Source organism: Lichenostomus cassidix, unplaced genomic scaffold (genome assembly GCF_008360975.1).
Source record: "Lichenostomus cassidix isolate B80296 unplaced genomic scaffold, HeHo_3.0 HiC_scaffold_749, whole genome shotgun sequence".
Lineage (NCBI taxonomy): Eukaryota > Metazoa > Chordata > Aves > Passeriformes > Meliphagidae > Lichenostomus > Lichenostomus cassidix.
In genome coordinates, this window is record NW_028147892.1 from 24,124 (window position 1) to 44,980 (window position 20,857).

General features: G+C 57.5%; 1 protein-coding gene and 1 long non-coding RNA gene across 3 annotated transcripts; one reads left to right on the forward strand and one right to left on the reverse strand.

Moving 5' to 3' along the window:
* Nucleotides 1–1,305: 1,305 nt before the first annotated feature.
* LOC146420591 (natural resistance-associated macrophage protein 2-like) lies at nt 1,306–19,947 on the reverse strand. Of its 2 annotated transcripts, none has more exons than XM_085048115.1 (17): nt 19,883–19,947; nt 14,290–14,376; nt 12,941–13,089; nt 12,088–12,213; nt 11,706–11,825; nt 10,770–10,876; nt 10,215–10,285; nt 10,054–10,121; nt 9,224–9,379; nt 8,843–9,001; nt 8,186–8,272; nt 7,679–7,798; nt 7,038–7,187; nt 6,705–6,778; nt 6,447–6,600; nt 5,171–5,224; nt 1,306–1,973 (listed from the first exon to the last, which is right to left on the reverse strand). In XM_085048115.1, the coding sequence occupies exons 1-17, from the start codon at nt 19,914–19,916 to the stop codon at nt 1,896–1,898; spliced, it is 1,794 nt and encodes a 597-aa protein (XP_084904241.1). In that variant the 5' UTR covers nt 19,917–19,947; the 3' UTR covers nt 1,306–1,895. The 2 variants fall into 2 exon arrangements, with proteins under 2 accessions (XP_084904241.1, XP_084904242.1); XM_085048116.1 differs by lacking the exon at nt 19,883–19,947 and adding an exon at nt 18,115–18,229.
* LOC146420592 (uncharacterized) lies at nt 18,200–20,260 on the forward strand. Its single transcript, XR_014849104.1, has 2 exons — nt 18,200–18,440; nt 18,528–20,260. It is a non-coding gene; the product is annotated as an uncharacterized LOC146420592 (long non-coding RNA).
* Nucleotides 20,261–20,857: the final 597 nt, after the last annotated feature.

The following is a 20,857-nucleotide window of genomic DNA, read 5'->3' on the forward strand; positions in this document are numbered from 1 at the left end:
TTCGTTAAAAGCCTCTTTTCCACCGGGATAACGTCAGACTTGGATCTTTCCAGACCTTCCCAGCGCAGCATCCCGAAGGGAATTCCCCGGACGAGTGCAAATCCCAGCGGGATCATCCCCCGGAGCCACGCCCTGCATCCCCCGGGATTCGCAGCCAAATTTGGGGCATTTAATTCCTCCTCAATTACGGAGCGAAACTCGTCCCGGGGCGGCACCAGACCCAATTCCAGGGATAAATGGGACAAAGTGGGAATTTGCCGGGCGTTTCCCCGGCGGAGCGTCCTGCTGGCAAACTGGGGGCGGACTGGGAGCAGACTGGGAGTGGTGTCGGAGCGGACTGGGAATAGACTGGACGAGTCCCGCTGGAAAACGGGGCGGACTGGGATTGGATCGCGATCGGACTGGGACTGGACTGGGGGCGGACTGGGACCAAGCTGGGAGCGGAATGGGACCGGGCTGGGACCAGACTGGGACTGGGTTGGAACTGGACCGGGGGCGGACTGAAACTGGACGGAGGGGTGGACTGGGAGCGGACTGGGATCGACTGGGAGCACACTGGAACCGAGCTGGAAGCGGACTGGGACTGGACCTCCAGCGGACTTGGACTAGACTGGAACTGGACTCGGCGTGGATTGGGACTGGGCTGGGACCGGACTGTCGGCGGACTGGAACTGGATTGGGGGCGGACTCGGACCGAGCTGGGATCGAACTGGGACTGGACGAGGGTCGGGCTGGAGCTGGACCGAGGGTGGACTGGGACCGGGCTGGGGGCAGACTGGAACTGGACTGGAACTGGACTGGAGGCCGACTGGAAATGGACTGGGGGGGACTGGGACTGGGCTGAGCTGGACTTGGGGCGGACTGGAACTCGACTGGGAGCGGACTGCGACTGGGCTGGGACCGAACTGGGAGCAAACTGGAAAACGACTGGGACTGCACTAGCACCGCACTGGGATCCCCGTTCTCGTCCCGCCAACATCCGGGTCTGCCGCCACACCCAGCCGCTCTGCATCCCCATTGGCTATCACTCTGTGACGTCACTAATGGGCGTGGTGAGATGGGGAGGGGTGGGGGGGTGCCGCCCATTCCCATGGGATTCCCAAAATCTCACCAGCTCGACCCCATCCCTCACCTGGGGACCCTCTGACCCCCCCAACCCCGCGACCCCCTCCCCAGAATGGGCGGCTTGGGGTCTCCACCAAAAATCAATCCCATGGATCCAATTTCCCCTTGAAACCCAGACGGATCCAGCCTTGGAGCTGTCCCCAGATGCCATCGAAATTGGGAATTCCTTGGGAAAAGGGACTGGGCAGCATAATTTTTATTTCTAAAACAGGCTAAAAACAAGGAAATTCCCAACGCTCCATCGCGTTTTTCGGGAAGTGATGCCCTTGAACCCTTCTGAGGGTCGATTTGGAGCTCTGGAAGCACCCAAAATCCTGGAAATGCTAGGAAATGCCTCCACCACATGTGTCAACCCTGGCCCGAGGCCAGAGCCCAGCAGCAAGCCTGGCTTTTCATGGGAATTCAGGAAGTAGCCTGGAATATCCCCAAGTTAGGGAAAACCCCAAGGAACAATGTTGTACTGGCCGACTGGAGAGATCTGAATGGAAATCCAGGAAGCACCAATGGACTCTTCCTGGATCAGCCATTGGGGGGAAAAATGGGGAAAAGCTTTTGGGGAGTTGCCCCTGGACTGAGGGGTTGGCTGGGGTGTCCCCAGGATCTGCCAGCTCTGCAGCTCCTCCTCATCCTGCCGTCCCTGGGGTCCCAAATCTGCTCCTGCCACGTGCCCAGGGCTGGGCCACGCTCAGTGACAGGGTCCTGTGGCATGGAGGGGTCCATCCCACCATTCGGGGGGTCCTGGGGGGTCCAGTGTGATCCTGGCGCTGGGGTCACCTGGTGACAGACGTGTCGGAATCGACGTGGCCCAGCAGGAAGAGCTCGGGGCGGGCGGCAAAGCCCAGGAGGCCCTGGGGAGGGGAAGGTGACAGTTAGTGCCAGGGGATTTAATTGGGACCAAACTGAGCCTGGTTTAATGAAGCCTGAGCCAAAGAGAGCTGGAGGAAGCACAAGTAAGGAAGCTGAGTTTAAGGAAGCCAGGAGTTTAATGAAGCCCAAAGTTAAGGAAGCCTGAGTGAAAAAGAGTTTAACAAAGCCCAAGTTAAGGAAGCTTGAGCCAAAAAGAGTTTAATGAAGCCCAGAGTTAACGAAGCCTGAGCCAAAGGGAGTTTACTGAATCCCAAAGTTAAAGAAGTCTGAGCCAAAGAGAGTTTAACTAAGCCCAAGTTAAGGAAACCTGAGCTCAGCCTGGTTTACTGAAGCCCAGGTAAGGAAGATGAAATGGAACCTGGTTTGACAAAGCCACAGTTGAGCCCAATTTAAGGAAGCCTAAACTGAGTCTGGTTCAACAAAGACCAAGTTGAGACAGATTTAATGAAGCTCAAATTGAGGATGGTTTACCAAAGCCTGAATTAAGCCTGGTTTGATTAAGGTGATGTTGAGCCCAATTTAATGAGCCTGAGCAGGGCAGGATTTTGTGAAACCAGAGCTGATCCCAGTTTAAGGAAGGCCCAGCTGAGCCCAGTTTAACAAAGCCCAGGTGGGCACCAAGCTGGCAGCACTGGCCACAGCTCCAGAGTCACCGTGTGTCCCCATTAGTTAGCACTGACCCAGCACCAAAACGACCAGTGTTAATTGGGAACAGATCCCGCAGTTAATTGGGGGCAGATCACAGTCCAGCCCCACCCAGGGCTCTGAAAGGCCCCTCCCTCTGCAGCCTCAATTAACTACTCCATCTCAATTAAATTTGGGGCGTGGATGAGCTTTAATTAGCAGTGGCTGCACAGGCTGGTTAATTACAAGACACTCCAAAGCCTCGGGATGATTCTGGTGTTAAACGGGACTGAGCCTGTGCCGGGCTGGGCCAGAGTTGAAGCTCTGGAGGGGCAAAAGCAGTGGAAAAAATAGGAATTCCGGGTTTTTTGGCACAGCTGGTGGGTTTGGTTGGCCAGGGGGGGATGCATGTGAGTCCTGATCCCAAGGAAGGAATTCCAGTGGGAAGGCACTGCAGGGTGGTGACCCCTGTGCTCCCCTGGTGGTGACACAATCACGGTGTGACCCTGGGAGTGAATCCCACGGGATGGGGAGATGTCCCAGCTCATCCTACAGGTGCAGCTCCAGCACCAGAGCAGCCCCAAAAAATGACCCAGGAAGCCAAGTTGGAAAAGTCTCCATGTTTTAATGGGGGTTTGTACAACCAGGACCAAAGGGAAAACCCCCGAATTAGTGCAGCAAGGAGCAGAGGCCAAGGACAGGGAGCTGATCCAGAGGCTCCACCATGGAGCTGCTGCTGCACAGTCAGTGTTTCAGCCAAAATTCCCAATCCAGGAAGCTGGAGGGTGGGAATTCCAAAGCAGGTACAGCAGGATTCCAAAGCCTGAGTCCCGCTCTGGTCCAGCCCCCCATCCTCCCCACCCCACAATTATCACTGCTGTTGTGTTGTGGGAATGAATGTAAAACCTACACGTTACACTACAGGGTTAAATCCTGCTGGAATTCTGGGATAACAACATGGAAACTGGGAATCCACTGTAGTCAGGGGGAGCTGAGAGTCTCAGCTGGTTTGGGAAAGGGTGGGAAGAGGGAGAGGATGCTGCCTCTAATTAAAGAGGAGTTTTTCTGCTGGGCTCTGAGTGTTTTCACCTTCATCCCTGGATGGTGTCCTGGGCACCAGGGAATAATCCCAGACCTTGGGTGGTGATGGATAAAACTCTATGGAAGCTCAGAGCAGGAGGGGCTGCTCTGATCCTGGGAGTGAGTGGTGCAGGACATGGGTTTGCTCATGGAAGGGCGGAAATTCCCATGATCAGATCCCAAACCAGCATTCCCAAGAGTTGGATACTGCAGGGGTTTTATTTCACAGAGAATTCCCTGCCTGGGACTGGGATGGGAATGCAGAGAAATGCCAATGAAGTCCACAGAAGCCTCATGAGGGTGAGGGTTGAACCCCTGGTGCTGGGTGGCCAGAATCCCAAATAAACCAGGATTTGGCTTCATCCCATGGGAGGCAGTTTGGGGCTCCCCACCCACCTCTGCTCCATCCTGCAGATCCATGAAGCCCTTTGGGATCTAAACCCATGGAGCTCCAGCTGGACAGAGAAGCAAATTTCCCTAAATAACCCAAATTTGAGCTTCCAATGCCAAATTTCCATGATGCAGAGACCCAAATCCACCCCAACAGGCACCATGGGACCCCAAAACACCCCTGGGAGATCCAAAGGACACCCTGTTCCCTCCATCCCAATCCACTCTGTCGCACTCAGGTGCATTCCTGGCAAAACTTCTTCCAAAACTCATTAAACAAAAGGGGAATGATGGGAGGGAGTTAAATCCAGGACAAGTGAGAGCAGCAAAGAAACCCCTGGAAAAGGTTCTTGGAGCCTCCACAGCCTGATTCTGAGCTATAATCCAGGGATTTTTGAGAACTCCAAGAGTATTTCCATGGTTCACAGGGAATAAAGTCATAAAATCATAAATAACCATGAACTCGTTTCATTTGCTGACCCCAAAACCCCACACTGGGCCATTAAAAATCAGTAGTGACTTGATTAATGCTGAGGTTTCCCATCCTTGTGGGATCTCCACTGGGAATGGGAAGTGTTTTCCAGTGAAAAAGTACCAAATCTGGTCAGGCTGGGGCAGAGGAGGTAGATCCAACTGTAGTGTCACCCCATGCCCAATGCCAGCAGCATCCCCAAATGTCACCCAAAAGGGGATTTGGGGCTTTTTTAGCTTATTTGTCTACGTTGTCCAGGTCAGTGCCAGAGCAGCGTTCCTGGAAGTCAGTGTTTGTGCTACAGGGAGGTCAAACGCTCCAGGATGAGGAATTTAGAGGGATTTAAAGGAAAATGGGGAGGGGTCAGGCTGCTCCTGCATCCCCCAGCCGTGTCTCCCATCCGGGGATGATTTGGGGATTCAGCAAAGGAACTGCCCCGAATATTCCGGCAGCGCCGGGCGATCCGTGTCCTCCCGCTGTCCCCGAGCTGGGTGTGTCCGTGTCCCCAGAAAACCCGGCTCTGATGGTGGCTGCTGGGCTCCAGACCCCCTCTGGCTACTTGGGGGGGTGGGAGGGCGACTGCTCCGGCTGCAGAGTCCGGGTGACGCTTACCGTGTTCCCGCAGGCCAGGAAGGAGGCACCCAGGGCAATGAGGCACAGCCACGTCTGTGGGGACAGGAGGGGACGGTCAGGGACACTGCGAGGTGGGGCAGGGAGCAGGGTGGTGTGCTGGAATCGTGGGGTGGGTTGGGGCAGAAGGGATTCTGGGATCACTGGGTCTTGGCACTGGCAAGGCCAGCGCTGGCCATATCCCCAAACGCCACATCCACTTTCAGTGCCTCCCAGGGATGGAGACCCCAGCCCTGCCCCGGGCAGCTGTGTCAGGGTTGGACAACCCTGGTCAGGCAGCAATTCTCCCCAGAATCCAACCCAAACCTCCCCTGGAGGCTGTTTCCCCTGCTCCTGTCACTTAGGAGCAGAGCCCAAACCCCACCCTGGCTGCACCCTCCTGTCGGGGAGGCGAGGAGAGCCAGAAGGTCTCCCTTTTCTCCAGGCTGAGCCCCCCCAGCTCCTTCAGCCATTCCCAGGGCTCCAGACCCTTCCCCAGCTCCCTTCCCAGTTCTGGACACACTCCAGCCCCTGATGTTCTGCACTCAGGACCCCAAACCTGAGCCTGGGTGGGTAAACCCCACTGATGGCCCCATAGAGGGATCCACTGGGAATCACTCATTGGATCAGGGATCAGCCAGAATGTTGTGAATTGTGGCCAATGGCTCAATTTCTGGGTGACAAGTGGGGTGCCTTGGTGTCTGTACTGGGACCACAATCTGGGAATGGTCTCACTGGGGACATGGACAGCAGAGTGACACGTAGGTGACACGGAGCTGAGTGGAGAGGGTGACAGTCTGATCTGTCCAGGGGGACCCTGACAGCCTGGGCTGAGCCCCCAGTGTGGGCAGCAGGTGAGGGAGGTTCTGCCCTTCTGCCCTGCTCAGGTGAGACCTCACCTGCAGAGCTGCCCCAGCCCTGGGGCACCAAGACAAGGAGGGTGTGGAGCTCCTGGAACAAGTCCAGAGGAGGATTTTCGGAAGGAATTCCTCCCTGTGAGCATGGGGAGGCACTGGCAGGGATTTCCCAGATGATGCCTCATCCCTGGAAGTGTCCAAGGCCAGGCTGGACAGGGCTGGGAGCACCCTGGCCAGGTGGAAACATCCCTGCCCATGGCAGAGGGGTTGGACAAAATTGCCTTTAAGATCCCTCCAAGCCCAACCCATCCACCGTCACTCCATGATTTCCACCTCTGTGACACACACAGGTACAGAGGAGCTGTGTGCTCTTCCCAAATCTTCTCCCACCTGGAAGGAGGCCCAGGTGGAACCTGACTCACCAGGTACGCCACGAAGGACAGGTAGATAACACTGAGCACAGCAGCCCCAATGTAGAGGGGCAGGTTGTGGAGGGACTTGACGTAAGCCACCACGAAGTACATGTTGATGCAACAGATGAGGAGGATCAGGAGGCCCCCAGCCACCTTCCAGAACCTGGAGCAAGGTGAGACACAGCGGGGTGAGGTGGGGGGGATGCTCCAGGCTGGCAGATGTGCCAGGTGTGCCAGGTGTGCCCAGGTGATGCCCACAGTACTCACAGGCCGTTGGCGAAGTCACGCATGACGCTGGGCAGGCTGGTGAAGGTGAGCACTGGGATCAGTGCAAACGGGAGCTACAACAGGCAGGAAAACAGAGCAGAATGAAGAGTGAGAATTGTTCTGATTGTCACAGAATCCTGGAATGGTCTGGGTGGGAAAGGACCTTAACACTCATCCCACCACATCCCTGCCATGGCCAGGGACACCTCCCACTGACCAGGTGGCTCCAAGCCCTGTCCAACCTGGCCTTGCACACCTGCGGGTTGGGAGAGGCGACATCCCACCTGGCCATGAACAACCATGGGCTGGGAGAGGCTGGACAGCCCTGCTCACCTGGAGGCTCATGAGGACATTGAGGAAGTCGTTCATGCCAGTGAGGTGCTCAACGTCCTGGAAGATGGCGACGAAGAGGGTGGGGGTGACGGCGATGGAGCGAGTGAGCAACACCCGGGCAAAGCGGGACCAGCGCAGGTTCAGGAAGCCCTGGGGGGCACGGGGAGGCCATGAGTAAGGAGGGAGTAAGGAGTGAGTAGTACAGGGCCAGCAGAGGTTCAGGAAGCCCTGATGGCACAGAGCAGCAGGGGTGAGGAGGGAGTAAGGAGTGAGGAATGTGGAGTAGAGGAGGAGTGAAGGCTGAGGAACCCCTGGGGGAGGATGGGGCAGTGGGGCTGAGATGGTGAGGAGGGAGTAGCAGGTGAGAGTAGAGTAAGTAAGGAGTACAGAGTGAGTAAGGAAGACAGAATACAGAGCAAGGAGAAGTGTAGTGAGGTGTAGAGAATGAGTATAGAGTGAAGAGTGAAGAGCACTGAGTAGGAACTACAAAGTAGTACAGAGCATGGAGTAGGTGAATAAGGAACATGGAGCAAGGAGTAAAGAGTACAGAGTATGGAGTAAGGAATAAGGACTGTAGGACTAAGGAGTGTGGAATACAGAGTAAGGAGGGAGTAAGGGGTGAGGAGCAGGAGCTGCATTACCTCCATGACAAACTGGCCTGAGTAGGTTCCTGTCATGGTGGAGCTCTGCCCGGCGGCCAGGATGCCAATGGCCCAGATGTAGAGAGCAGCAGGGCCGAAGTAGCAGCCCAGAACAACACCCTGCATGGGGAGGGAGAGCAGCTCCATCAGCCCAGCCCATCGAGGGCAGGGAGGAGCAGGAGTAATGCCTAGGAGTAAGTACTGAGTAAGATGGGGGCTCAAGGACCACAGGAGTCTCCTACCCCCACTCTGTTTTTGGGGATCCCTTTCCTGGTCCCGGTCCCCAGTGCTCCCAGTTTACCCAGAAGCAGCAGCTGCCACAGACAGGGGCACTGGACTGTGCCCCACAGGGACATCAGAGAGTCACCAACTGTCCCACACATGGCTGTCCCCAACCTGGGGACACCAGGCAGGGTCACCAGCTGTCCCAGATGTGGCTCCACCCCCTGGGGACACCAGATAAGGCCACAGGGCTGTCCCCAAGCTGTCCTGCCCAGGGACACTCACCCCCTTGTAGATGTCCACCTCCAGTGTCTCGTTGTTGTTGGGGAAGAGTGAGGAGTGAGGGCTGCTGGAATTGGCACAGACCTGGTTCTGCAAAGGCACACAAGGGTGGCAATAAGGGAATGGGCTGGGATGGAAACCTCTGGGATCACTGGGGCCAGCAGTGATCTCAGCATTGCCAAGGCCACCACTGACCATGTCCCCAAGTGCCACATCCACACAGCTGTTAAATCCCCCCACGGATGGGGAGTGTCCCCCAGCCTGAGCAGCCTTTTCCATGAATGAATTTTTCCAAAAATCCAACCTAAACTTCCTCTGGACGCCTTTTTGTCTCACCCTGTCACCTGGGAGCAGAGCCCAATCCCCCTCTGGCTGCCCCCTCCTGTTGGGCAGCTGTGGGGAGCAACAAGGTTCCCTCTGAGCCTCCTTTTCTCCAGGCTGAGCCTCCTCAGATCTCTCAGGCCCTCCTGGGGCTCCAGGGTTTTCTGCAGCGCCATTCCCAGCTCTGGACATGCTCCAGCCCCCAAAACTGACTGCAGGATTCAGAGTTTGACCTCAGCAGTGTCCAGCACAGAGGGGTGGGCACTGCCCTTATCCCTCCATCCCTCCATCAGCTCCCAGTTAATCCCACTCCATCCCACTGCTCCCAGCCCCACTTACCACATCTGCATTAGTTTTGTTGAAAAAGGCTTCAGCAAAGACTGTCACCACAAAGATATTGATGATGAAGGAGACGAAGAGAGCAATGCACGACTCGATGAAGAAATACTTGTTGGCCTCTCGCACCTCCCGCTTGTCTGCACGGTTCACCTGCCGGGACTGGGGGGGATGGAGAGAGGAGCAGAGTGGGGAGACAGGAATTCACTATTTACCCCTGAAATTAGGGATAAATCCACTGATTGAAGTGGTGACACTGGGACATGGATCACGGTGGGAAATACACACCCTTGGGTCCCACACCCCACAAGAGCCACACATCCCCAGGCTCTCTGAGGGTGTTTTCCATGCCCAGGTCCCAAGGTGGGACCCCAGGGTGCTCACCTTGACCAGGGCAGAGTGCAGGTACATGTTGTGGGGCATGATGACAGCGCCCACGATGCCCACAGCCTGCTCCAGCTGCGGTGTGCCGCAGTCCCGGCAGTATGGGATGAACAACCCCTGCAGCAGCTTCTCCTGGTTGGGCTTCACTGTGATGTACTGGGCAAAGGGACAGGAAAACAGGGAATTTTGGGGTGTGACAGTGACAGTAGCTGCTCCAGAGCGAAACCATGATGCAGACTCAAATTTCCAATTTTAAATGTCCATCCCTGTGTTTGGTGCTGTTTAGGCACAGGAGTGGGATGATAGCATTGAATCAGGGAATGGTTAAGGTTGGAAAAGACACTGGGATCATTGGATCCAGCACTGGCACCAGCACTGCCAAGGCCACCACTGACCATGTCCCCAAAGGCCACATCCATATGGTTTTCAAATTCTCCCAGGGATTGGGACTCCCTCCCTGCCCAGGGCAGCCTGCAGCAGGTGTGACAGTCCTTTCCAGGAAGGAATTGTCCCCAAAATCCAATCTCAACCTCCCCTAGGAGGACATTTGCTCTTATCCTGTCACCTGGGAGCAGAGCCTGACCCCCACCTGGCTGCCCCCTCCTCTTGGGGATTTGTGGAGAGCCAGAAGGTCCTCCTGAGCCTCCTCTTCTCCATGCTGAGCCCCTCCAGCTCCTCCTGGTGCTCCAGACCCTTCCCTAGCTCTGTTCCTGCTCTGGACACACTCCAGGCCCTTCCCCAGCTCTCGACACACTCCAGGCCCTTCCCCAGCTCTGTTCCTGGCTCTGGACACTCTCCAGCCCCTCAATGTCCCAGGAGGCAGGAGGTACCTCATATCCAAAGGTCAGGGCCATGATGGTGATGAGGAGTCCGAAAAATGCCTCCAGCTTCCGCAAGCCTGGAAAGAGGAGGAAAAGAAAAGCCCCATGGTCACCAACCTGAGAAATGCTGATCCCAGCCTGAGTTCCTAGAATTTCAAAGGAGAAATTACCGTATTTGTCGAGGAAGAGGAAAATGAAGGTGTCGGCGATGGTGATGAGCACTCCTCCCCAGAGTGGGATCCTGCAGGAGAGAGTGGGGTCAGTGCCCAGCCAGAGTGCCAAATCCCTTTCATTTAGGGCTTTTTTGGGATGGGGCTGTGTATCTGGGGGTTCTTCACAGCCTGAGCAGGTGTTGGGGTGCACAGGGTGAGGGACCACAGGGCTGTGTCCTGCTTCAGGGAGCCAAACCCCCAAATCCATGGGAAACCCCATTCCTGCCTGTTATGGGTCCATTTCCTGCCTTCCCAGGAGTCCTGTATGGAACGTGGAGTTTGGCAGGAAGTTGCACCCGAATTTTGTGTCAGTCAGAGGTAAAAACAACCCCAAACCCTTTGGGTGTCCCACAGTCAAAATCCAGCACTGGAGGCTGAGCCAGCGATGAGAGCTCAGCCAGCCGGGGTGACTCACACCCTCAGGGCTGATTTGGGGAGATTTATGGGAAGTGACAGAGCTTTTGGCACAGTTTTTTCCCTTCCTGCCTCATGTGCCACACGAACCCAACTCACTTCCCCATGGAGAGCAGGTTGATGGCGATGGCCGAGCCGATGACCTCCTGCATGTCAGAGCCAATGATGGCGAGTTCCACCATCAGCCACAGGATGATCCGAGGGAACTGGGGGGGAAAGAAACACCCAATGCCATGAAAAATAAGGAAAAAATATCTTCTCCCATGGGGCTGTGGTGATCCTGCATGGAAGGATGGAATTCTCTCCCTGCCTGGGTGTGGGAAACACATATGGCTGCTCTGGAGCTGAAATCCCAGCTCCTGTGGCAATCCAGGGAGGATCCAGGTCACTCCTGTCACCCCAATTCCTGCCCTGGATACAAGAGCCAATTGCGAGAGGGAAATGTGGTGTTTCCACGTGTGGATACACCAGGGAGATGTTGCAGGTCAGAGCAGTGACATCGTGTCAGGAGCTGGATGAGAACAGCCAAGTGCACAAGGATGGGACATCCCAAATGTCCCCACAGCCCTCTCTAGGGCACAGGAATGAACCTCCCCAGTGTCCTCACAGCCCCTTGCTCACTGTCAGCAGATCTTCCTCACGTAAGCCTGAGGAATTCCCAAGAAGGGGATGGAGCAACTGAGAAATGGTTTTGACCCAAAAGGCTGTTTCTCTCCTCATAATTCCTTGGGATTATTTTAGCATTCCTGTGCTGGGAGGCAGCTGGAATCCCAGATTTTATTCCTGAATGGGAAATGGCAACATTCCCCTGCTCCCTCCTTGTGTTTCCCAAGCCAGAACAACACCAAGAGACCCTGAAACAAACCCCACATGCCTCATTAACAGCCCAGCCCCTTAACGATCCTCATGGCACCACCAAGGACATTGTGGAGTCACCCATCTTCACCACCTGCCCCAGCCCCCCAGGACTGTCCCCTGCCCCCCCTGAGGACCTGGGGAAGGGTCACCCACCCTCTGAGCCCCCTGAGGACTCACCTTCTGGTACTGGCGGTTGCACACCTCGGCCAGGTGCAGCCCGGTGACCACGCCCAGCCTCGCCGCCAGCCGCTGCAGCAGCAGCCCGATGATGGTGGCCAGCAGCAGCACCCACAGCAGCTGAGGGACACGGGGACACCAGTGGGTGGGTGACACGGCCACCCACAAGGCCCCCAAACAGTTCTGGGCTGTTGAAAATCTACATTATTGCCATTTTTGAGGCAGTTATGCACCCAGTGCTGGTGTGGAATGGATCCAAAAGGACACAAAGCCAGGATCAGAGACTCTCCTGCTCTCCCTCCTCTCCAGAGTGCTTCCACCAGCACCACCCCCATCCCAACCTCCCAACGGGATGAGTTTCCCTCACAGGTCCTGCACCAACCTTGAAGCCTGCGACAGCCCCAGACTGCAGGTCAGACTCGATGTTTCCAGGGTCGAGGTAGGCGATGCTCATCAGGAAGCCAGGGCCTGTGAATGCCCACAGCTTGCGGAAGCTGAAGCAGGAATGCTGTGGGAGAGGATGGAAATGGGGGAAAATGGGTTAATTCCCTTCCTGACACCACAGACAGGCTGTAGGGTCAGCCCGACCCTTAACCCCATCCGAAATTCTGCAGTGCTGTAAAACCAAACTATTCCCTAATCCCATCCTGAAAATCCTGCCTGTTCCTAATCCCATCCCAAAAATCCTGCCTGTTCCTAATCCCATCCCAAACCCTGCATGTCTGGTCTCAGTCTGAGGGGTTTAGGCTCAAGCTCAGGGACAGCCAAGGCCATGCTCATGGAATCCCAGGGGGAAGCAAGATCCTCCCTGGCTGGCAGCTGAAACTGGGGGCTTCAGCCAAGGGCAAGAGGCACCCGTGGCCCTGGGAGGAGACAAGGGGACAGTGTCACAAGGCCAGCCAAAGCTCATGCACCCTGATAAGGGAACAAAGAGCCCAGGGCCCTCCCTGGGGTATGACAAGGCCTTTCCTTGCTCTTTGACTGCTCCTAGCAGGAGCCAAATCCCTAGGGATCAATCATTAACAGATGCCTCACATCGCCCTGAAGCACAGGAGACCCTTCCCCCTCTTCCCTCCCAAATCTCCATCCTCCAGTCATCCTTCCCAGTCCAGGAGATCCCCCTACCACTTCCCTCCCAAATCTCCCAGTCCAGGCTGGAAGGGGAATTGGTGCCCATGGCAATGACTCAGGTGGGTGTCTGAGGCAGATTTTTCCAGAGGGGTTTTCCCACTCACCGTCTCATCCTCGGGGATTGGGATCTTGCTGTCAAAGTAGGTGGTGAATGGCTCCCCATCTTCGGTGTCGGGGGGCTGCAGGGGGCTTCTGCTGCTGGAGATGGTGCTGACCACCCCCCCGAGGCCCCCAGACTCCCCAGAGACATCCTCTGCAGGGAGAGAGGGAATGGGAGGAGTGAGCATCCCTGGAAAGGCCAGGAATTCTGACAGGCTGGCGAGCCCCACAGGCACAACAGAACAAGCCAGCACAGCTAATGCTAATTAAGTGATAAAGAGATAATTAAATTAAAATATCCCACACTGCTGCACCCCTCAGAGCACGCTGCCTTTTCAGAATCTCCTCTCCCACCCGGCTCCAGGCTGGAGCTGGGGATTTATTTATTCCAATTAATCAAAAAAACCCCATCCTGGGGCCTGATGTGGGGTGATAGCAGCATTGGTGTCCCCATGTTTAACTGGGACTGGATGAGCCAGATCCCAGGGAAATCTGGGACTGCTCCTGCACCAGACTCTCCTGGCTGGATCCCAGGGAAATACATCTGGGATCAAAGGACAGTCAGGACAACTCCCCATCTCCCACAGGGAGAGCCAGCACTGAGAGAATTCCAGGAGCTTCTAAACATATGGAGTGAGGAAAGTGTGCAGGGTCACCCCAGCGATGGCCAAACACATTCCCACATTCCCACACCACCTCCAGCAGCAGCCCTGATCTCCATCTCGTACTCACTCCCAATCCCAAACCCAATCCCATACTCACTCCCCAACCCAATCCCATACTCACTCCGAAACCCAAACCCTATCCCATACTCGCTCCCAATCCCAATCCCAATCCCAATCCCAATCCCAATCCCTATCCTACACTCACTCCCAATCCCAACCCCATGCTCACTCCCAATCCCAATCCCAATCCCAAACCCAATCCCATACTCACTCCCACTCTCCCCACGAGGCATTTCCCTCCAGGAGCAGCTCGGAGCACTCTGGGCTCAGAGGGCTCGGACAGGGCAGCTCTTTGCCTCACCTATTGCATCACCAGAGAGCCCCTCCTTTTCCCAGCCTCCCAGAAACCTGCCAGGGCCTCGTTTACATAAGGGATTTGGAGCTGCCCAGGTGTGCAGAGATCCTGCTCGGGAGATTTCTCCCAGGACATACCGGGCTGGTTCGGCTGGTTCAGCCAGGCTGAGTGACCCCGGGGTGCTGCAAACCCCCTGCGGGGCTCATCCTGGCACTCCAGGACTAATCCCAGCACCCCAGGGCTCATCCTGGCACCCCAAACTAGCAGGGAATGAATGAAAGGAGGGAGGGTGATGAGGGCAGCCCCCCAACCCCCTGCCCTGATCCAGGCTCACCGTAAGACGCCTTCCGGTCCATGTCTGAGTTCCCCATGGTGGAGCTCTTCTCCTGCTCCGGGAACTGCTTTATACCAGAAACATTGGCTGTGGAGAAGGGAAAAATCCTGTCAGGAAGGAGAAGCAGAGCTGGCAGGAGAGCAGGGAGAACCAACAGCTCTGGTAGGGACAGATTTGCTTCCCGGGTTCTTTTTCAGCTCTGAGAAACCTGAGAGGGATGGATTCACTTCCTGGGCTCTTTTCCAGCTCTGAGGGTTTCAGCAGGGATGGGAGAGGGAATTTAGGCAGGGATTTGCTAAGAAAGTCCCCCTGCTCTGCCCAGGGAAGGTCTGATGGGCACCAACGTGGCAGGAATGTCCACAGGCAGCTGGAGGTGGTTGTGAAACTCTGGCCGAGGAAACAAGGGTGGAATTTCCTCGCTGTGGAAACCACATCCCATCCCCCTCTTCCCAGCAGTTATGGCATCTCCAGCACTCCCAAATCCTCACAGCACCCCTCAAAGCCCTCCAGCACTCCCAAATCCTCACAGCACCCCTCAAAGCCCTCCAGCACTCCCAAATCCTCACAGCACCCCTCAAAGCCCTCCAGCACTCCCCAGCCCCTCCCAGCCCCCCAGGCAGTGGGAAGTGGGTTAAGGGCAGGTTTAAGGTTTAACTCCTTCCTCATGGCCTGGGTTTGAATTCAACCCATGCAGGAATGAGCCAGGATCTGGAATGGGGCTGGGGATGGAGCAGGAGGGAACTGGGGATAAACTGGCATCCTCTGGGCTCCAGCAGCTCAGCTCCCCAAGGATAAGCCTATGTCCCTCAGTGCCGAGGTTTGGCCTGCAAAGCACTTAATCCTCTGTCAAATTCCCAAATTCCATCAGATTTGAATGGGAGATTTCCATAAAACACAGGAATATTGGTTCAGTGAGAATGTAAAAGGAAATCATCAGACGGGGATTCAGTTTAAGTGAACTCCAGCTCTGACTCCTCACACATCATTTTCCTTCTTTTTTTAAGCACCAAACCTTACAGCTTCCATTTAGAAAAAAAACCCCAAACCACTGAAGTTTAGCAATAAGCCAACTTTTCTCCAAACTGTGATCCAGGAGGAATGACCTTACCCTGGCAGTGAGTCACTCCATGGTGAAGCGAGGAGGATGATCCTGGGGGGAATGTTCGTTACAGACCCACCTCAGTATCTGCCCCAGACCCAGCCCAGCCCGGGTGGGGTCAGACAGAGCCCCTTATCCGCTCCAGCAGCTGCTGGGCTGATAGACAATGTGTCTTTAGAGACAATGTGTCTTTAGTTCCACTTACCCAGAGGAGACTCTGAGCACACATGGGATACGCCCTTTCCATGAAGGAATTTTCCCTAAAATCCAACCTCAACCTCCCCTGGAAGCCTTTTTGTTTCATCCTGTCACCTGGGAGCAGAGCCTGACTCCCACCTGGCTGCACCCTCCTGTCAGGGAGTTGTGGAGAGCAGCAGGGTCCCCCCTGAGCCTCCTTTCCTCCAGGATGAGCTCCTTCAGATCCCTCAGACCCTCCTGGTGCTCCAGACCCTTCCCCAGCTCTGTTCCCAGCTCCAGACATGCTCCAGCCCCTCCATGACCTGCACTGGGGACCCAAAAATGACCCCAGGATGCAGGGTGGGGCCTCAGCAGTGCCCAGCATGGTGGGATGGACACTGTCCTGGTCCCAGTGGCCATGCTGTGGCCTCCTTGCCCACCTGGGCTCATGTCCAGCCCCAGGTCCTTTCCCACCCAGCAGCTCCCCTGACACCAGGCGTGGGCTCAGCAGGCTTTGTCCCTGAGCAGTCAAACCCCCACTGACAAATCTGGCACCAAACTGGGCAAGGCAGCCACTTCCCACAGGAATATTCCCTGGGATACAACAAGCCCTGTGCAGCACATCACGAGGTCAGCACACAAACCCGCCAGGACACGGCTGCTGCTGTCCAGGCCCTCCCCACGTGCAGAGCAAACAGCAAACAAGGAACAATGGGGTTCTTGTTCCACCCCACGGGTCCTTCCAGCAGCCATGGGCTCATCCTCCTCCTGCTCCTGCTCCTCCCCGAAGGACACAGGAGCAGCCTGGCCCCACGCTGGGAGCAGTTCCTGCCATTGAATGTGCCTTTGATGTGGGGCTTTGAGCCAGGCTGGTTGAATCCTTAGGGATTGTTCTGGATTCACTCCTTTGGGGTGGTTTTGGGGCTAACATCTTGTTTTGCTCCATGCACAGACACCCTGCAGGCTGGTGACACTGTGAACTCACCTGGTGACACTGGGAGCCCCTCACCTGGACACTGACCCTCTGGTCCAGCCCTTCCAGGTGATGTCACACTGGGCACAACACCCCAAACCAGTGCAGACAGCCCAGCTGGCCACCTGCCATCCCAACACAGGCAACTGGTGAACTGGTGCTGGTGAAATGGTTGGACTGGATGATCTCAGAGAGCTTTTCCAAGCCTGATTCCACCCTGTTGACCAATTCCAGGTGGCCCTGCTCCTCTGCTGGCACCAGCACCACAAGGTCCAGGACCTGGAAAACCTTTTCCTCTGCACAGACCCAGTGGGGTCACCCTGGGGACAGCATGGTGGGTCCATCCCTGCAGGATCCATCCCTGTGGGACTCCTCTCTCCTTGCTCTGCCCCACTCCTGCCCACGATACAAGAGGATAAAGGCAGCGGTGACCTCGGCTCTACTCCTGTCACACTGGGACAGGCCACCTGCCCACCCCTGAGCTGGTTGGACCAGCCTGTCCCCTGCCCATCCCTCATCCCATCCCACGCTCCAGCGCTGGGAGATGCCCTAGGTTCAGCAGGGCATGGGGAGCCAAACCTGCCCTGCTCACTGTCCTCTCCGAGAGAGATGGAGGATGACCTGGTTATTTCCACGCCCAGAAACAACCACCTGGCAGGGAGGTGCAGCTCTCATCCCAGCCTGCTCCAGCTCCCAGATTTGGGAGCCAGCCCCTTTATTTCCAGCGTGGGACGGAACAGCTGACACACACCTGAGACTCAGAGAAATTTCCACCACCTGTAATAAACCCAACGGTGTCCAACCCACAAAAACACAGAGCCGTTATCCCATTGCTGGCTGCAGCATCCCGCTGTCCCACACCTCCAGAGCTTGTCTAACAGTTTCCCTGCCAGGGATTCGGACAGAACCACCACGGGAGGAAGCAGACCCTGCTCGGAGCACCTGAACCCACAGCCTGGTGTGGACCTTGGCCAGCCGGGAGCACAGAGCCCTGCCAGGTCACAGCGACATTCCCTGAGCTGCTCCAGGAGCTTTGGCACCGGCCGGACTCATCCTCCCCCGGGGACAAACCAGGGAGGTGCTGGAGCTGAGAGCGGGGACAGCAGACGGAGATCTGCGGGGACAAGGGGACACACAGGGGCACCTGGCTGGGTACCTCAGCCGGGCAGGACGAGCTCCATGGGGCTGCCGGCGCTCCGTGGCTGTGCTCCCATCGCACCACAGCCCGTCGGAATGACGAGGGACAAGGCTTGGGGACCCGCAACCCCCGGGAGAGGGCACAGGATCAACCTCGCTGCCGCCACCCCCTCGCTGCCCGCCGGCTGGGATCCCCGGGACACCCCAAGGTCACCGGCAGCCCGGCGGTCCCCAAGCCCCAGCCGGGGGGCAGGCAGTGCCCAGGCTGCCCTGGGCAGGTGGGGAAGGACAGCAGCTCCACAGCCCCCTTAAAAACCCACCGGGGGTCCTGCAGCACACCCACATCCAGCGGATCCCCCGGGCACCCCCCAAGGCAGGATCCCCGCGCAGCACACCCGGGACCACCCGCGGAAGGTCCTCCCGTTCCCCCATGGCTCACCGGCCCCGGCCGCCCCCGGGCCCGCCGCCGCCGCCTCATGCCCGGCCGGAGCCGCGGACCGGCGCGCTGAGCGCGTCACGGGGCGGAACGGGGCGGCACGGGGAGGGACCGGGGCGGGATCCGGGCTGAGGGAACCGTGGCGGGGACGAGACCCCGGTATGGGGGCATGAGGGGCTGCAAGGCATCCCGCGGTGCGGCCTGAGCCCTCATGTGGGACTGGGGCGCCTGACGGCCCTGTGGGGGGACTGTGCCCCGGCGTGGCCCCGGGGTTGGAAACAGGGCCACGGTCCCAGTTTGGGGGCTCGGGGATGGAGACAGGGCTCCAGGTTCCATTCTGGGGCCTCAGGGTTGGAGAGAGTGCCCCAGTCCCAGTTTGGGGCCACAGGTCACATTTTGGGGCCTCAGGGTTAGAGACTGGACCCCAGGTCCCAGTCTGGGGGTTCAGGGTTAGAGACAGAGCCACAGGTCCCAGTTTGGGGGTTCAGGGTTAGAGATGGGGCCCCAGGTCCCAGTTTGAGGCCCCAGGGTCAGAGACAGGGCCCCAAATCCCAGTTCTGAGCCTCAGGGTTGGAGAGAGGGCCCCATGTCCCGTTTGGGGGCATCAGGGCTGGAGACAGGGCCCCATGTTCCATTTTGGGACTCCTGGTCCCAGTTTGGAGCCCCATGTTCCATTTTGGCACCCCACATCCCAGTTTGAGGCCCCAGTCCCCAGTGCAGACCCCAGTAGGGTCCTGGTGGGGTGCTGAGCCCCAGTGAGGCCCCGGGAGGCTCCCAGGACCCCCATTTGTGTTGGGACACACCAAGGGAATGGCTGGAGCTGTGCCAGGAGGGTTCGGGTGGATGTCAGGAAAAGGTTCTTCCCCCAGAGGGTGGTTGGGCACTGAACAGCTCCCCAGGGAAAGGTCATAGCCCCGAGGCTGGCAGAGCTCCAGGAGTGTTTGGACATCACTCTCAGGGACAGGGTGGGATTGTTGGGGATTGTCCTGTGCAGGGCCAGCAGTTGGGCTCGATCATCCCTTCCAACTCAGCCTATTCCGTGGCTCTGTGATCCCCCCTCGACCCTGCTCCTGCCCCAAGCTGTTCCCAGCAGCATCTCATTCCACCCCAAAACGCAGATCCATTGGGAGCCCTGGAACTCTGCTGGGACCTTGCCTGTGCCAGCAGTGCTTTACATGCCAAAACCCCCAATTTCTGCTCCAGTTCCCTGACTTCTGGTGCTGGCAATGGCTGCAGATGCCATGCCGTGCTAGTGATCCCTGACTGCATGTGGCTCTCCCAGAACGCTGCCTGGTTTTGGGGAGAGTGGCCTGACAGGGCTTTTGTTTGGTTTGCTACTGGATTTTCCAGAGAGAAACGCTGCTCCCTCGCTGAATTCCTCCTCCTCCTCTGCGCACTCCCTTGGGATAATTTTTTCAACCACGCCCTTCCTGAGGACCTAACCCATGGGTTTAACTGGGAATGGGATCCAGCACTGGGCAGGAGCAGCTTGGCATCGCTAATGGTGTTGCTAAACAGCCAAGTCCTGGGAAAAGGAGGAGAAATCCAGGAGGTGGGAGACTCCACCACTGCAGATTCACCCTCAGCCCTGACCCGGCAGAGCGGGTGTTCAAGATGGGAATAACCCAACTTGCAGCATCGCTCCCCACCTGAAACCAGGTGCGACTGACCCCGCAGGCAGCCTGGAGCTGGGAAATTGCCCAAATTCCCCAAATCCCGTGTGTTCTGGTCTGGGGGCAATGCCAGCTCCCCCGGGCGGTCAGGTACTCACCCAGCTCGCAGCCGGGGATGGATTTGGTGGGCATGGCTCCTGCCGTGCTCTCTGGATCCTGGGGCAGCGTCCCACTCACTCCCGCGGGGTGACCCCTCCCTATTTAAGGGGTGTCCCCTCCCTCCCTCCCCTCCGCCCAGAGCAGAGTTCCCGCAGAAGCTCAAAGGCACCTCAAAGGCTCCGGCATCTCCCAATCATTAATTAATTCCCCATTAACCCGCTTTGATGTGCCGGGGCTGATGAAGCCTCCGGCGGCTCCGCTGATCCGCGGCCGCTCGGACTCTGCTCGGGGATACCGCGGTGCTCCCCGGTACGTGCGGCGGGGATCGTGCCGCGGCATCGACCCGGCCTTATCGGCGATCCCGGGGGCAGCAATAACCCCCTGCCCGGCTGGCTGCCGATAAACAAGAGCTGAGTGAGCAGCGCCTGGGCACAGGCGGGGAGGGCAAGGGCTGTGTGACAAGTGCCACATGCCCACGTCCCGCTGGGAACCCACGGTCCGGCTGGAGGGAGGGAAAAACATTCCCAAGGATCCCCAGGACATGGAGGAGCTGAGATCCGGGAATGTGGGCATTTGGTTTCAGGAATTCCTGAGGAGCTGCAGGTGTTCCCGAACAGAGCTCAGGGCTGCGGGTGTTTCCCGAAAATCCCCTGTTTGTTCTGGCACCTGGGACGAGGAAAACAGATATGACCCACATGGGGCTTCAGGGCTCAGGGTGTTTCCTAAAAATCTTTGGACACCGTTTGTTCCGGCGCCTGGAATGAGGAAAACAAACATGACCCACATAGGGCCTGCGGGCAGAACCGGTTCAGCTGCTCGGGGAAGGGAAGGAGCGACAGACGGAGGGCCCTGCCCGGTCCCGGAGCCCCGGGAGGCCCAGGCGGAGCAGGAGGCACCGGGATGGGGCTCGGGGGATCCCGGTTCCTCCTCCGGGATATTTGGCTTCTGGCGTGCCCAGGGCCGGCCGGGGACAG